Genomic DNA, 17631 nt, shown 5'->3' with positions numbered 1-17631 from the left:
GGCGAGTCAAGCCGACGGAAAAATGTTTCTATTTAGCTCGCTTAAGCTCTTTATTAAAGGTTCGCTTCTTTCGCGACCGAGACTTGGCTGGCTTTTAGAGTCTGCGCTTAAACCCACCACTGAAACTCGAGAAAAAGAGATTGTGGTCTGGGTTTATCCTTGCCTTTTTCCTATTCTTTTTTCTTCGTCTCCTGCGTCCTCGATCTCCATCGTTCTTACTCCGTCGGTTTGGTTTCTTCTTCTCGATCTTACACTCGAAGAAATCCTTGGAGGATGAGACTCGGAGCGAAGGGAGGGGAAGAAATTGCGTCAATTACCCGCTGATTTCGGCATCTGATCCACGGATTACGTCCCGCCGCGAATGCTGATCCCTCTTTCGTTTATTGAGCGGCGTTTTCGAAACGACACGTCCCGATTCGACCGCTTCGCGATTCTCCCATTCTCCGACCCAAACGCGCACCCTCCTCGTTGCTACAGATAAGCGTAACGAATGCGTAATATACGAAATTGAATGTTTTAATAAACTAGCCGAGCAACCTGTGCCGCCATCCTCGCGCTGGAAGCTCTCGAACGGCGAGCCACCCTTCGGCGGAGGAAAAAGGAAATGTCACCGGTTGGAATATTTATTAACTTCTTTGCGCGAATACTCGAAACTTTTTAAATATTTTTTTAAACAGAAAGATGGTCCTCTCGAACGGAAGGACAAAAAGATCTTTTCTGCGCGAACGGTCGACCCTCTTTCGCGCCCGATTGTCTCTCATCAGCGACAGGAAAGCGAAGCGGGAAGAGGCTACAAATAATTCCGGGGCGTTATTCGATGGCATATTTTCGATTATCGGCCAACGAAGCGTAATCTCGCCGTAAATGGAGGATTGTCTCTGTATAGCGGAAGATGAGGTGCCGTGCGGGTTCATAGAGAAGAGCGACGACGACGACGAAAGAAAGAAGAGAAACGGAACGAATTCCAGCAGGGGGTGAGAGGTTAGAATTCAGGGGTTCGAGAAACGGGGGAAGGGGATAGCCACCAGCGGCTCTTTAAAAGAAAGCGGGATAAACAGACAGTTCCAAGCAGGAGGGAGGAAATGTAAATTTCCAGCGAGCTGGAAGAAAGAGAAAAGAATAAGGGCTCGAACACCGGCGTGGGTATATTGAGTGAGCGACTGGCCCTTCCATCCGCGTCGCCTCGCCCTTGCTTCTTTAAATTTCATGTGCCAATTGTGCGCGATTGTCTTTACTTTTCCTCTCCTTCCGTCGAGGCGGCGACGACGGAGCAGTCGAATATTTCGTGGCTTCTCGTTCGCTCGCTTTTCCGACTGTTTACACCGATGGGCTGGTCCACGTTACAAGATCATTTTCCACCCATCGAGTCGTCGATTTCGCTCTAGCTGGAGCTGCCATTTCAGATCGTACCGATGACGCGTTAAATACCCGATACCCGCGAAAACAACGAGTCAGCTGCTGCTCGTGCGATTCGTGCACGTGCAATCTAATACCGCGTTGCTCGGATTGCTCCACCGGGATCTCTAGTTTCTTCTCAGCGGCCATTGGACGAACTAGCTTTCGTTTAGTTTACGTTAGCGTAGACGTTGACGCGATTCTTCGTGTCGTGAAATAGTAACGGTGTTCGTTGAAATTATGACACTAACGTCAGCTAACCTAAAAGCCGAAACAGTAACCGCAGTGAAAGAATCGCTAGCACGTTTTACAGAGTAACCGGCTGGAGGCGACCGCGGAACGCAAAAAAGGTCCTCAGAGCAGCCTTTTCGATCACGATAAATCAAAGAGCCGCGGCCTGACGAGGCGAGAATCAGACGTGGCAAACATTCGAAACGTCCCGTCGAGCGGAAACGTCGTTCTCCTGACGAGACCGAAAAGGGACGCGAGTAGACGTTCGCGGAATGATATTCAGAGGGATGAAGAGGACAGAAAGAGGACGAAACGCGTGCTCGTCGTGGGAGTACCGTGCGGAGTTTGCCGGATCGGTGTCCACGGTGGATAAAGTGAAAGATTCTCTCGACTCGAGGGTGAGAAGAGACTCGGTCGTGTGACAGGGGTGGCAGAAGAACGCCACGCCAGTTGGAATGGTCACCCTACGTGCCAAGAATTTCTCGCGGCAGAAGGCACCGTCCTGTCGACGTTCGGTGTACCAAAGTGTCTGTCTTTGGTGTTGTGGCGCTTTCAACCGAGAACAGGAGAAGAAGAAGAGGCGACGGTAAGCGGGAGCAACAGTCGCTGAATAAACACAAAGTCCAGTTAAAGTCGTAATAAATGTCTTCTGCTTTCCGATGGGTTCTTCCTTTCTCGTCCTCCCCGTCCGATTCTCGTTCCTTCTTCTTCCTCTCTCTCCTCCCTTTCACGCCGGTTCTGCTTGCTTTCCTTTCTTTCGAGAGACAAACGGTATTGAGGGTGAAAATTGACGGCTTTATCGTGCCGCTTCCGCGAGAACTTTCCAAGGATTTGCCTTTTCCTTCTTCACGGTTTCGTATTTTCCGCTAGACATTTTCCACCCCTTCCTCGCCGATTGTCTACCGAAAGTCCTTAAGAAAGACTGATTGGACGCAATCATTTGGTCCCGTTCGTTTAATCGCGTCCCCTTGGAATCTAAATCCTTTCCTCGTTGCGTTCTTCCGAGTACAAATATTGTTTTTATTTCTCCGTGTTCCGCACGCTAAAGTGTTCCATTTGTCTCTCCACGCGACCGTGGATTTTTCCGATTAACAGGGAAATCCTGGCCGTTTCCATTAAAACCTGTACCCGCTGCCTGGAATGTTACAGCGAAAACGATAAAGTTGCTATGTATACAGCGATACCCGACAACACCGAATAAACACATACCCGATAGATATTTATTTTTATGCTTCGCGGGCCAGATACGCGAATGAACAATCCGGGCATATGTTCCTTTTCCGCTTGTCCTACGGCTTTGCACGCGATCGTTCAATTACATAACCGATTACTTTACGTTACTCTTTTTCTTCCTGCAATTTTCTTTATCTGTCGTACTCTAACTCCGATATCTCCAATTCGAATCAGATTAAATATATCTTTCATCAAATTTGCGGTACCGGTTATCGTTGCCGTGGTTCGCAACGTGAGTGCAAGGTTCGACGCTCACTCGAAATCGAGCCCTTGAATTCGACGATCGTCTCGGACACGGGAGTCATGCTCGAAATATCATCGTTTGTCCCTAACCTTTGTACAATCAGAATAATTTAGATCGAAGGTTACGGACCTCTGGGGAACGCGATCAATGTTCAGCCTCGACCTGTCACGCACGCGGCGGAAATAGCAACGATGACGTACGTTTTTTCCACGACAAACGATGCATCGTCCACCGGTCGCGATCAACATTCCGCTCCGAGCATTCGCGTGTATGACGCTCCGGATGACGCCAACGCTCCCACGCGATTTTCCCCGAATGGAATTTGGATCGCGAAACAAACATCCTGCGTTCTATACCCGGAGTGAGCTGGTCCTTTCGAGCTCTGTTGTTTCGACTCGCCACAAATATTTACCAAATATCGATCATCCCTTCCACCCCTCCTCGCCGATGCCCTTGCTAGAAGGGGCGAGGATACGCAAATTGCATTTGCGTTCACCGCTGCTACTACCTCGACATCGTCGATATTTGTACTAGGTTGTGTATCGAGGTGGAGATTGGCGGATCGCCAATTAAAATCTGCCTACTCGTCAGTCATCAACCGAACAAGAACGATCCGCGTGCATTATCATCGTGATTCCGCTGTTGAACTATCGTTCGGACCTTATGCAACTTTAAATCGATGGGAAACGGTCTAAATACTGTGCTCGATTCTTGCGAAGCGATCAAGATCTATACTCTTCATCTTTTGCAAGAACCTTGATGCTAATCTGTAGTTGATCACGATGTAGGTTACCGGTGGAGAAGTTGTATCTAGCACAGGTTAAACAGACTGTACCAAGTTAAATTACGGATAATATAACTTTACAACTTGCTTATGTCCACTTTGTTAAAGACCAGTACAGTGATCAATCGCCGGAGGAACTATTTCACGCTGGTCGAAAAAGAGAATGGCTGATTGTGTCGTTTGTGGAGTTAGCTGCGATTATTTTGTGCCATAGCACACGACAATACGCCGCAGGTGACTTATTAAAGTTTCCTCGAGTATTTCTGTTATTCAAGAGACGTCGGGCGCGATTCATAATGTCCCTTGTGTTCCAACATGTATAATGTTGTGTTAGAAATATTTCCAAGCTACGACAGAATATCCAATGGGGACATGCATTATGCAAAATCACTGGAATAGTAGTGCAGTGATCGTGTGTTGACTTCCATGGCTAGTAATAGATGGTCCGCGTTATTTTTAACTAAATTACCGGTTGCCTTGGAATAATGTTAGCTTCCGTCTTTGTACACGAGGTCTATCTAACGTCTTATTGATCGACGCGTGTTATAGACGCGTTCCTGATATTTGTTGCACAGAATGTTGGTCTTAAAGAAGACATCGTCGATATTCTACCGTGTAATTCTTCTTAATATTTCTCATTATTCTACAAACTAGACCGGTCATGCTTAAGAACCGACAGTTAATCATCGTCCGATAAAAAGTTCGATAGGTTTTTTGTCGAAAGTCGGAGGGTAGACGTACGACGCGGAACGAAGGTGACGGTCAACCGTATAGAACGTTAAAATAATAAAGATTGTTATTGGACCTTCGGGTATTTGCGCGCGAAAAAAAGAATTTGAATTCCTGCTGCTTTGCATCTGTCGCTCGGCACCGTGTCCTTTCATCTCTTGCTCCCTTTTCTTTCTCCTCTGCTTTGCGTTCCTTACACCGCCGCGACCCCAGCCAATAACCGAGAGAGCAGCATTATGCGAGCTATCGATACTGTACGCGGTTGCGGCTACGCCGTATTATTAAAGATGCTCGAGGAAGAAAGGTAGGGGCAAAAATCGAGGAGCATGAGCGAAATCGAGGCACGAACACGGAGGAAGAGGTTCGGTATCGCGCGCGAGAGGGCGGTGGAGAACGTTGATTTCGACGATGCTGTTTTTTCTGTTTCCGTCCTGCGACATGAATATTCCAGCGTGCGCATCTGCATAGGTTCGCCGGAGAAAAAGGTGAGAAAGGGGCGAAGGCGGACGAGAGAAAGAAAAATGGAAAAAGAGAAATATAGCGGAGCGCAGGGCGAAACGGGGACTCAACGAAAAGGTAGAACCGAAGGCACGACTTTCCACCGGTGACGTATTATGCGAGAGGGGGTGACGGTTAGGGGGTTGAAGAGGAGGCAGAATGTGGGCGTTAGAAGATGGAAGGCGAAGAGCGAAGCGGGAGAGGACGTCGTTTGGCAATCTTAGGGGATTCCGTGGATACAATGGGATCTCAATACATCACCTCACCTAACCCGACACCCCTCTACCCCCTCCAGCTCGACGTACCCCTTGGTGTGCCTCCTCTCGCGCCCGCCGAGCACCACCAACGAGCTTTCCAGATGCCGTAATAGCTTAGGAGCCGGCGTAATAGCTGCCACTGCCTTCCTAGAGAGAGTTATAGTTCAACAACGCAGAAATGGAATCGCGAGAGAAAGCAGCGGCAAAGGCGGAAGAGAGGAGAAGAGACAGACAGTCGGTCGTCAGGGTGGAAGGGGAGTAAGTGGAAAGCAGAATCGTGCAAGAGGAAGAGACGGTGACGGAGAATGGAAGGACGGTAAAACAGAAGGAGCAAGAAGGAGCCACCAAAGATATCGAGCCAAACGGCGGGAGAACGCAATAAGGGAGGACGAACGATTACGGGGATGCGAAACGTCGCATACGGCACGGTGCATCGCTTATTGTAGCATCTCCAGGAATTCTCGAGAACCAAAAAAGGATTTCTTCGTAAAATCGAGCCAAGCATAATTCGTTTCTTCCTCCGATTTGACTAACACGAGAGACGTACATTTTTAGTTCGGATCGCTTTCGAAGCCTGATTAAGATCTCGCGACAGAAAAGTATCTTACGATAACGATTTTGAGCTATCGAAACTACCGAGACTAAATCGATCGCATCGTTCTGCAGCGATTTCGTACAAAAAAGTTTCTACAATTTGTACTCAACATTTTAGTCATCATTCTCTTTTACCTTCCTGAATTAATATCTTGCCACCGAGCGCCGAACAGATAGCTCAGCGATTAAACTCATTGTAAAAAAGATCTCCTGTAAGCAAATTTCGAGCTCATACTTCTCAACCAATATTGGAGCTGCAGCTTACGAACGGAAGTTCTACGTTCTACGTATATTTTCACGAAAAACTGTCTGGCGACGGTAATAAGAATAGAACCGCAGAGAACAAGCGTTACCGCCATCATGGATAGAAAGAATAATTTCGAGCGATATTTGTCTTTTATAAATTTTTTACCGTTCGCTGATGCAACGAGGAACGGTATTAAATCAATTGTCGTAGAAAAGAATGTTCGCCGTTCTCGGAACGGAAACCGTAATTAAAGCGTTTCACGGAATCGGCAGGGCAGGAAGCAAGATGGCGAATAATTAATAACATCGTATGTAACGAAATATAAGTATCGATTTCGAGCAGATTCGTATTTGGAAACTTCGACGATTTTAAATACGTTTATCGAGCTTAAATTCCACGTTCTCGATTTCCTAATACGAATGAACCGTAACACGATATCCGTTCCCTGGAACGATTTATTTTATCCCCCTGTTCGAACGAGTTACGCGCCTCGTTCCATACTTTATTCGCCTTTTGACGATCCATAACGCATAAATCTAATTGACACGCGTTTCAAGGAAGCTTCTCTCGGTATTTAATCTATACTTAACCGAGTCTCGCTTCGCGAAAGATCAGAATTATAGTCTGGATACAACTTTTTCAGACCACCGTCAAGTTCGTCCTCGAGCCATCGCGATCACGTTCGGATCCCCGCGACATTTTTGTTTACCGTGCATTCGACATGAGTACGTACGTGTATATGCGTTACGTGACGTTGAATATCGTGATCCTGCATTCCAGTCGCGGGCATCCTGGAAGACAGAAGGAATCTCGCACCGTGCCCCAACCTCTGCTGTCCGACCATCCCCCGTTTCCATCCCGCATGCCGCTGCTACCTTGCTGCTGTTCCCTCTCACCCTGAAACGTCGTATCTTCCCGCCCCACCCACCCTCACCCCCTAAAACGTAGAAGGTGCATATTCAGGAGAGAAGCCCGTGGAAAGTTCGGGACGTTGACACCAGAAGCTGGATTCTGGATGGTTGGTTTGGACGCGACCCGTCCGTTAACGTAGTACTCCGTGAAAAGGGTAGGGGGAGTAGGTGGTGCAGCCGTAAGAGCAAGACGAAGATAGGAGAGGAATGGTGGAGGAGCAAGACAACGCGAGAAAGGGGGATGTGTCCCAGCTAGACGTTCCAAGGGAGGAAGACAGGAAGTTGTTCGTTCGCCGTCGGTAGACAAGGAGGACCGGTTATTACGTCGACCTCGTCCTCGTCGTCGTCGTCATCGTCGTCGTCGTCGCCGTCGTGGCTGTCGACGTCGACGTCGTGCGGTTGTAGGCCACGTCGACCCCGTGGAAAAGGCGTGGCAACGTCGCGTTCGCGCACCTTTGCACCTGGTGCGCCGGGGAAGACACGCCTCCGTGGAATTCCTCTCTCTGGTGTCCGCCTACACTCTCGTTCTCCGTCTCTCTTACACTATCCGCATCCCTCTATCCCTCTCGTTTTACCGCGTCCTGGCTCACTCGTCCATCCGTTCTCCACTCTCTCGCTTTCTCCGTTCCTCTCTGTTCCTCCGCTCCAACGACAAGCTGCACCGTCGGCTAAGAGGAGATCTCTCCGATCTCTATTCTCTCCTCCGCCTCCCTCTCCACCTCCGACCGCCGCGTCCTCTCTATCCACTACTTCTCGAGCTCCTCCACCACCAGCTATCCTTCCTAGCAGGGAGAGAAGCCCAGAACTCCTCCACCACCACCGTCAGACGAACCCAGCCACCACCACCACCTCCTGGACGAATACTCCTCGCCACTATCCTGCTTTAAATCGTTCCATCAGGATGCATGTGTGTATCGCTCGTACACTCCTCTTCATAAGTCACGGTACACCTTACCGTTTTTAAATAAACTTGGATTACGTCGCGGATTTACTTATTTATCGCTGGAGAACCTTGTCGTTCCACGCTATTTCGAAATGTACCAAATACTTTCGAGCAATGCCCTGTCTGCCTGTAAAGATTTCTGAACGTACTTGGAACTATCCTTCACAGAAATGCAGGAAGCTGCGCTCAAGACTACTACAAGACTGTCTTGCGTCGATTAAAATAATAAAATAATCTTCTGTTTCTATTTTATATTTACAGTAAAGAATCCGTAAATAATCGTTTAATTCGATAATGCCGCTGCTTAATAGCGTTAATTTAAACGCGGGACCAGTAAGTGTCCCATGACTTGTGGACGGGGGTGTACGTACGTAGACAAAATCCAACGGTGACCGAGACGCATGCTCGTAGACGTGCTCGTAAAGGATACACAGAGAAAATGCGTGTACGTGTGTGTGCAATTTCTATTCGCGTGGCAAAGTTCACACACAAGCAAGTGCGCGCGCAATGCTCTTCTAGCTGGTCCTACTATCCGCCCACTCGGTATTCACGGCGTTCCACGTGACCCCCCTTTTAACCGTACCCCTACCATGCGAAAGCTTCCGAGGGATGGAAAAAAGGAACAAGGGGGTGGAAAGCATCCAGAGAGTAGAGGAGCGAGACGAGGCGCGTTCGCGAGCGAGCGCGATTACCGCAGACTCGCGAAATCCTTTTCTCCTCCTCTTCTTCCTCCTTTTTTTCTTCTTTCTTGTCTCTCTCTCCTTGAGATGCGAGCTACTGTCCGGATGTTACCGCGTACGCGTCTCTCTAGCCGAGAGGAAGGATGTACGGTATTGATCAGGGGGAAGTAATGTCTGGAGATGCAGTCGGAATTACTTTGGGTCATTTGATTTCTATGCTCTGTCACGACGGGATGGGGACTGGATTCCTACTTTTTCAATCAAACATCACTGGCTGTTTAGAATTTCGAGATTATCGATGAGATATTCGTTCGAAACAAAATTAACTATGCTTTTCAGTCGCACATAGTGATTCGTAGCAGGGAGATCGAAAAACAAAGGAGACGCATGCTTTTTGGTTTATATTATATTCGACTAATATAATTCAGACAGTCGACTGGACATGAAAAAAATTCTAGACCTCCTCCCTCATTTTGGGGAGACACATCCCATGATTTCGCAGAATCGTTACTTTTCCTCCCACCATTGTAGGGAGTTGAAACTAAATCAGTGTTTCAAAGTCTCGTATTCCCTTCGCAAGTAAAAATAAAGAAAGTAATAGAATTTTCTTACGAACAGAATCGACATTCTTGTACGTACTCTTTGTCCATCAATTTCGTCTTTTACGTTAAAGCCAAGAACAAGAAAAGTCGCTTTATAAAATAGGGGGATGAAGTTAACGAGGGTAGAAAGAGATCAAAACTCGCGCAGACGTTACAGAAGTCGTGTATGTACACGAGCGAATGGTGAACAAGCGGATATAAAGGACAGGGGACATAGCAGGGAAAGGAGAAGAAGTCACGTTTGCGGATTCTGACTCGATCTAGGACGTCCCTTATCCCGAAGTCTGACATTCGTAACGAGCGCACGGTCGGGCAAAAATCACCGGGTGGACGTAAAATCAAAACTATGTTTCTTTTACAACCCCACGGAATAATGCACGTCGTAAAGTACTGTTTTCTCGGGGTTCCAGCCACTGTCGTGTCACGAGCGGCGTGAAAATTCGTTGGATTTAATTAAAACGTCTCGGTGAGATTGAATTTGCGAATTCTTTCGCTAATTCGCACGGAAAGTTGAGAGAGATACGCTCTGATTCTTAACATTTATCGCGATCGATTCAAAGAAGTCTAGCTCCTTTCGCGAGAAATCCAGAGTCCAAGGGTGAAATTAAACAGCCGTGCAGTTATCAAATTAACAATAACACGATAGCGATGCAATCTCACGCGAGCGTGCTTAAAAACTTTGCACTGTTTTCTCGTGGCTCGCGATCGAAATCGCAAACGACGCGCTCGAGCGTGAGATCGCGCATGTTGGCAATTATTACAGAGTTTCAACCCCTTCAGCAATGGCGCTGCTTCATTAAGACACTAATTATCAGCGTGCATACGCGTGCATGTAAGGAACTGAATATGTAGAACGAGAAAGCGGAGAAACGAGGATCCACCACGTCGCCTTATTACCTCGTACGAGAATTCTCAACGGCGTAACCCTTTCTTGCAGAGTACACCGATGTAGCAGAAACGCGAGCACGATCCAGACATCTATTTACAAGGTTGCACGTCTTGGTTACGTTGGCACACCTAACTCGACTAAACTTTAGATTAGCCTGCTCGTTAATACAGATTTGGGAGTGGAAAACCTTCGAGGATCGCTTTAACGTTCTACTGCATCTTTGGGGATTAGGCGACATAATTCGCGACTTAAAATTATTTATGTATATAATCATTTGTTGACTGCCAGTTCGTTGTCGCCTTCAGGAGTCGAACTTCGAATAAAATGTTTTCAATTTCAAGCGTCTTTGAAAATACAGATTGCGACTGAAAAGATTTTGGACATGTTTAATCGACAAATGCAAAAATTTAAGGGTAGGATTCATAAGAGAAAAGTCAAGCAAGAAAAGCACGTGGTGTTTCGCGCGAGAGGCTGCGTTTCCCACGCGTGGGGGATGACAGGGGTGTACACGGTCGGCCGATCAGTGGGTAGAGGGGTTGTTTAGAGCGAGCGAAAGAGAGGAAGACAGACGGCGATAGGGAGGAGAGGTGAGGCAATGAGGAGGGGTGGAAAAGCACGTGGTGTGCTGGCGACGCGCGCCTCTCCGCTACGGCTGGCTGTATATCTATCGAGCTTTCCACCCCCAGCATCCCCCCCACTTGTTGTGCTTTACCGTGTTGTGTTGCTATGTTGCCTTGTGTATCGAGAAAGTTCAACGCCGGCTAGACGATGTTTCCCATCCAACGGGATACACCACCGTCAGAATCAACAGGCTTCTTTTCCGTCCCTCTCCTCTTTCACCCCCGAGGATCATCGAAGAACGAAACTTTTTCAACAAGATTAAAATTTCATGATACGCAGAACGGAAAGTCAAGGGAATTGAATGTCGATCGGACCGAGGAAAAACTAGTAACCTCAACAAATCTCATTTTGAGATTTACCATCCTGGTCAACTTTCTTCTTTCTGATTACGTCGGGGACGTAGCTGCGCAAGACATTTTTTGTCTATTTGGAGGACCTATCGTATGACCGTTCAATCGTACGTACTGAAGATACTTTCAGAATAATTCTTGATCAACAGTCGAGTGGCATGCAACTAGGAATTGAATTTTTTTGGGTTGGAAATGCAGCTGATAGATTGTACGGTTCCACTTTAGTTCGACGATGCCCGATGATCCTCGACCGGCAAGTTCCTTCATTATCGAAAGGGTAACGTACGGAGACGCCGAGTTCTTCAAGGGGATGTATGATTATTGAACGGCCGTTCTCGGTCGAATTTTAAGGGCGGCGATCCTAAAGGGAATATTCCCGCTGCTCATTTCCTACCTCTTTTCGTTCTACATTTTTGATCCTGACCAAAAGCGATCTGCTTCCTGTGGCACCATTTTTAATTTTCTTCTGATACGAGTAACGTGTGCACCCTCTACGAAAGTGTACTCTAATAAAAGGAAACTAATCGACAATTTTTCCACGAACCCCCAAGATGTAGTTCGGTATTTTGGCGTCAATGAGAGATTCAAAGATACAAGTGACTACCCCAAAGAGAACACCCCCGGGTTCTTTAACTCTGTAGTCCTTGAGGAGCAGGCAGCTCGCTTGGTATGCAAGAAGTATAGCCATTCATCTCCCGATCTCCGGCAAAGTCCCAACCTCCGGATATAAATTAGCTTTTGTTTAGCATTCAATGCAAGCCACCTTTCTCACCCTCCACCCCACCGTTCACCTGATCCACGGTTAGACACCCACCTGCTCTCGACCTAACCCCTGAACCACCCCCTAGCGATCCGGTGCAATTAATGTAGCCACTAGGCTGCCTCTCGGTCGAGCCAATTAAACATTTGCGATTGCCATGAAAAGGAATCGCCCCAACGTTAAAAGGGAATTAAATTCCCGCAGGTATTGGGCACAAGTTCGATGTAAAAAATCCGTTTGCCAGCTATCGAATACTGGTAGAATGGAAGGGTCGGGAGAGGAACGGTGGCCATCGATTCGTCGAACAATTTTTAATTTCTACAAAATTGATCTTTTGATACGGACAGAGAGCGTGTTCAATGCATTGTGGGTACAGATTTTACGAGCCAGCGTAGCTCATTACAAGGAACATTCAGATTCTCTATTTTCAAACCTTTATAGATTATATAAGGAATTTTTAGCGATGGTTCGTAACATTCTTCTTGTGAGCCCATGGAATTATTTTAGACTCTCCGTTTCAAAAACGAGAACTTCGTATGCAACACGTTGGACTGTTCCAACGAATTTGAAACAATTTACGAGCAAAGGTACCATCGGCAAAAGACTCATGGAGCAGATACTAATCTGCGACGCTTTAACCGAGCCAAGAGAGGGAAAAGAGGACTAATAAACCGTCTGACAGAAACGGGCGAAAAATCCGTGCAGATAAGAGAGGATAGCCCGAAATTTCGGGTACGTGAGGTACATTGTCCGTCGGCGAATCTAGGAGGTTTAATCTATCATTGCGAAGGAACAACGACGTCGGGGGTGGCGAACAGTCACGGTAACTAGCGGGGAATAATTAATAAATGCGAGAATGCATTAGTATGCGTGGCGTGGGATGAGTCCGTGCGAACCCAGAAGTCGGGATGAACACGGACAACCGTGTCGTGGCTGGGCGAGTCGCAAGGAATTATAAAATAATAAAGAGAAAATTACGTAATGTGAGGATCAGATGAGAATTAGAGGACAATGAAGACGGGGTAAACCAGCCTCGTCTAAGGGGTCGTCGTGTTCACCTAACCGGGGCGGAGAGAGGGGAAAGGGGTGGAAAACGGAGGTCGAAGACCAGACGTCTTAATGTCTGCATCGTCGGGAACGCGTCCCTTGCGCATGACTGTCTTTTCACGAGTTTACGTCTTTCTGATAAGAAACTCGAACCTTCAGGATAAACTCGATTGTCTCGAAACATTTATATTTCTAGACTCGAATTAATATCTTAAGCGAAAAGGATGTCGATGACCGACGTTCGACCAACATTCGAGGGAACTGAAAATTCATGAACGTGGAATGCGGTTAAAAGAACCGTTCGAAATTTATCAGAGTATATACAGAACGCTAATCGGGAATCCTAATTAGTAGTCCGGCGACGTACAACCGACTGCGACTTTGTAAATGGTAACAATGTTATGTAATTAGGTAAAAAGTTCTGTAATCAAGAAGTAGATCTTCTACGAGTCTCTCTCGGCGTACCCACCCCTCGTTCGTATTAAAATAGTCTCGCTAGGAAAGCGTGCGTTGTGCCGTGCATATCTTAAAACCCACAGGGGTTGCTAAGATCCTCCGCCCCCATCCGGTTCTGATTTTTCCTGCGATTCATTTTGGCCACCGCCTACATACCGCGCGGATTATATTCGGAGAAAGTCGTGCTGTTTCGACCTTTTTAAATTTTACCGATCTATATTTTCTACCGCCTTCGCTACGTATAATAATTTCCTGATAAAGTTCAAACCGGGTACACTTTGATCGAGCGCCTTTTACTACTGTGCTATCAGTCATCGTAGATCGAGTCGATCAAAGTCTATCGCAGCGAGATTGTAAAAGTACAGATAATGTTACAGGTGTACGATCGACTTCGTTTCATCGGTGTCGAAGTGAGACATCATTCGCGAAGTAGCAAAAATGACTACCTCGAAACTGTCGATGTTCGGTCGAAACTGTTGACGTCAGTGTTTCCAATAAGCGTACTCTCGATGATCTCATAGGCATGTATACGAATAAATATACTACACGGTGAAGTCAGTTTGCGGTGCCTTTTTCGTACACGTCGATGCAACGTAAACGTTCATATTGTGGAGTCGCGTCGTACCACGTGTTCGTTTGTCAGCTTTCTCGGAAAGCCGCGAATACATGTTCCTTCTCGCATGCATAATTTCCCTGGCATGAACACCTTTTTCGTTGTTAGACGAATTATCGTGCGCCACGGTAACAGACGCTCGAGCTTTCTCCTTTGAACTCGAATGAAACATCAGGTTTATTACATTTATCGCGTACCCTTGCCTCGCGAATCACGTATCCCTTTCCTTTCATCTGACCATTGGGATGTTTTATTTTTCTTTTCCTTTCTTGCCTTTAATTCCACGTGCAATGTATATCGTTCTTGTCGCGACAAACTTTGTCCGCGTAAAATAATCGAAATTAACACCTTCGCGGTTGGTTTCGCGTATTAGAAACTGATATGTAACTTTATCCGCGCGGAATACGTCGGACCGTGGGCTCTGGGCTCTGCAACTTTATATTCCTATTCCGACAAAGAGGCGAAACGGGATTAGAAATTTTTACCTATTCGCGAAATGCTGCAGTCAGAGACTTCGCATACCTAATTCCTGTCGCTTTTCCTTGCTATTACGCAAATTACGTTTATAATAATAATACGAGAGAAACAAACTGGATGCTTAAATCGGAAAATTGTCTATTCGTATCTATTATAATCAACGCTTCGATGTCTTACTACGCATGCCCGTTTCTACTGCGGCAGTCAAAACGTTAACCTTTCACCGTATCAAGTATGTGCCTTACAGCGAATGCTGGGAACACGTTTTACTATGGGCTAAGAGCCATGACCGCTCGATTCATACGAGGCTTCAATAACATATCGCATAGTTTATTAGGCATCGTTCGAGCCTCGAAATAGAAAATAAATTTCGCGTAACCGTTGATCGTGTTGCACGAGCGATCTCAAGCAAGTACCGTGAGTCGCGTGCAACGACACGCACGTATTTCGTTCACGTGTATTGGTTTCCGTACTGACACGCCAAACGATTTCAATAAACAAGCTTGACACACACGTACGTGCAAAGTGGCACGAATGGTTTTTTCCTAGAGACGGCTCTACGTGCGTGGGCGACATCGACTTTGCTTCCCTATCGCACGTAAAAGCCAAGATAAACATTATTTATTTTTTCCTTTTCTTCGCCTTTTTTTGCACCGCAGTCCATACGTAGAGCGACTTGTACGGTGTGCATGACCACCGTACGGTGAATGAAGACATTGTATAGCAATAAGGCGTATCACGATACGGATACCGATTCGATAAAATTCAATCCTCGATGCTCGAATATTGCGTTCGGATGGCAGAGGTAAATCGTTGGTAAAATACGGCGATGTCGTGTTTAGTTAAGCATCTTGGAAATTGCGTGTAACGCTCCGCACTGTTTCTCGTTCTTTCGTATCGTGTACAATTTAGATTGCACGTCACTCCGAGTTTATTTAACCTTACCGGCACGCGCATTATTTGCCTTACAATACAACGGTTTACGTCACGGACTCCTCGAACATTCTTTTAAATAACGATATATCAAATTGCTCCTCGTACGCGAAACACAAAGTATCATCGAGCTGCTCGCATATATTTTTCAAGACGTATCGATTACCTAAGTGATCCTTGTCCTTTAACAAATATCGATTAGCTCATCCTACGCGCGTTTAGTTCTCTTAGAGTCAAGTATCGTTAATCGCAAACAAGCGGAGGAGGAATGGAGAAAGAAGAACGATAGCGAATCGGAGGAAAAAAAGGAGCGAAGTTACATCGGGAGGTCAAAGTTTTCCCTAAAGCGTAGGACACGTTTCGCTCGTTAAGGGTCGTCGACGGATAAGTAACGACGGCGCCGGGCGTCGGCGGAGTGGTGGTCGCTCGAGAGAGCGTAGAACGCGGGGTTAGAGTCGGTTGGAATTAAATAAAAATAAAACGCGGGATAATAACGTTAGCGAAGGAACCGAGAGGCCAAGACAAATAGCCGAGAGAAAACAAAGCGTATTATAAATACCGGGTGACAGGACGAGTTGGTCCGGGGGTAGAACGAGCCGCGCGAGTAAGAGGGTGGTTTTCAACGGAGCAAGGCCAGAAGAAGGAAGGGGGTTGGTCGGTGGTTGGCGACGACGACGACGTAGTGGCCGTGTCGACTGGCGAGAAAAGAGAAAATGCTCCGAGAAGGCGAACGATGCCCCTCTAGCATTTTTGCTACCTGCGGACACAATGAGTGGCCGGATTTCTTTTTCCGCGGTCGTTACTCACCCTCCGCCGAGGGACAGTATTCTTATCCGGCCGGAATTACAAATTTCAGACACCGAGCCCTTGTGTCGGACAGGATTCTGACTGCGCGTTATATGTATTCTCCTCACCTAGCCTCTGAAGCCAAAGTGGCTTTTGCTACGCGCGTTCTCCTTTTACAATTACGCTCTCTGTCTCTTTCCCTACCTCTTCATCTTTCTTTCTTTCGCTCTTCTTCATTCAGGTTTTCTTGCCGTTGAAATACAGAATAGACTAAACGTGAAATATTAGGTTGTTGTATATCGGATGGCTAATTTCGGAAAGTACGGAATATCCCACATAAAACATGATCTATTACTTTGAGTAAATGCATAGAAACGACGGATGTCATTATTTTCAAATTTGGATCAGTCTCTCATATTTCAAGATCGTTCATTCGATATGCAACAATCTAATATTTATTAAAGAGTATAAGATTACTTACACTGGGACGAGCGTGGCCGCGCGGATTCAGCTGCCAAGGAACCGTGGATGGCTGAAACTGCTCCTTTCCCCAGGAACCGTTGTCGAACGGATTCTCACCGATGTGTCCCTGTAACAAAAGTCCTGAATTAGTACCGCACAATATTCAAATCAGCGAACCCATTCCCTTGCTGTGGAAAAACAAGCGCAAGTTGCCAAGATTAAAACAGCAATCACATGCACATTCGAGTTACATGCAATAACATCATGCAACTTGGTCTATATCGAAGCGAAAGAGAAGTTTGCTGTCGAACGGGTTTCGCGAGAAAATATTTATTCCTGCCGCGAGTAAGCAAAGGAGCAAGAGCGGTCGCAAAGAAAGGGGACATCGATCTTTTGAGAGTCCGTAGTTTAAAAGTTTTTTTCGATGTTCCTTCACGCCACGGTGACGGGCTTATTTTTGTAATATATTCCGCGGGTCACGCGGCTCTCGCGACCTACACCCCTCTTTCTCGACTTTGCACCCCGTAAGCCTTATTTTTCTTTTAACTTTATTCCTAACCTAGAATCCTCCGACGGCAAGGTGGCACGCGCATAAATCAGCCGGTATAATGAGAACACTTCGTCTTCGGCTGGCTCGCCCTCTCGGTCGCAGACGCATCCCTTACGGGCCAGCTATTATATCATTCTTTACTTCGTGGATATTTCTGTCCGCCATCATTATATTAACATTTATCTAAGCTTCTGTTCGCTTCTCGATACATTCATATTTTCATCCCTTTCTCATTCAGAAATATTTAAATATGTCGCTGATCGAACAAGTGCCGTTTCTTTTTTTAAGCATTTTTATTTTTACCTCAAGTTCTTTAAACTCCGATTCGGGACATTTGTT

General features: G+C 46.6%; 1 protein-coding gene across 21 annotated transcripts in view; it reads right to left on the bottom strand.

Moving 5' to 3' along the window:
* The window catches only part of FoxP (forkhead box transcription factor P), a 222937-nt gene that overhangs the window by 90816 nt on the left and 114490 nt on the right, over window positions 1-17631 (bottom strand). For all 21 annotated transcript variants that reach the window (XM_076532612.1, XM_076532618.1, XM_076532617.1 and 18 more), the window contains one exon: window positions 16762-16869. Coding sequence is in view for 15 of the 21 variants with exons in the window: in XM_076532618.1 (XP_076388733.1) it covers window positions 16762-16869 (108 nt within the window). In the remaining 6 variants the exon portion in view is untranslated. The remainder of the gene's footprint in view (window positions 1-16761; window positions 16870-17631) is intronic.

Source organism: Megachile rotundata, chromosome 6, assembly GCF_050947335.1.
Source record: "Megachile rotundata isolate GNS110a chromosome 6, iyMegRotu1, whole genome shotgun sequence".
Classification (NCBI taxonomy): Eukaryota; Metazoa; Arthropoda; class Insecta; order Hymenoptera; family Megachilidae; genus Megachile; species Megachile rotundata.
The sequence above is the reverse complement of the archived record's forward strand: the minus strand, read 5'-3'. Positions and strand labels throughout refer to the sequence as shown.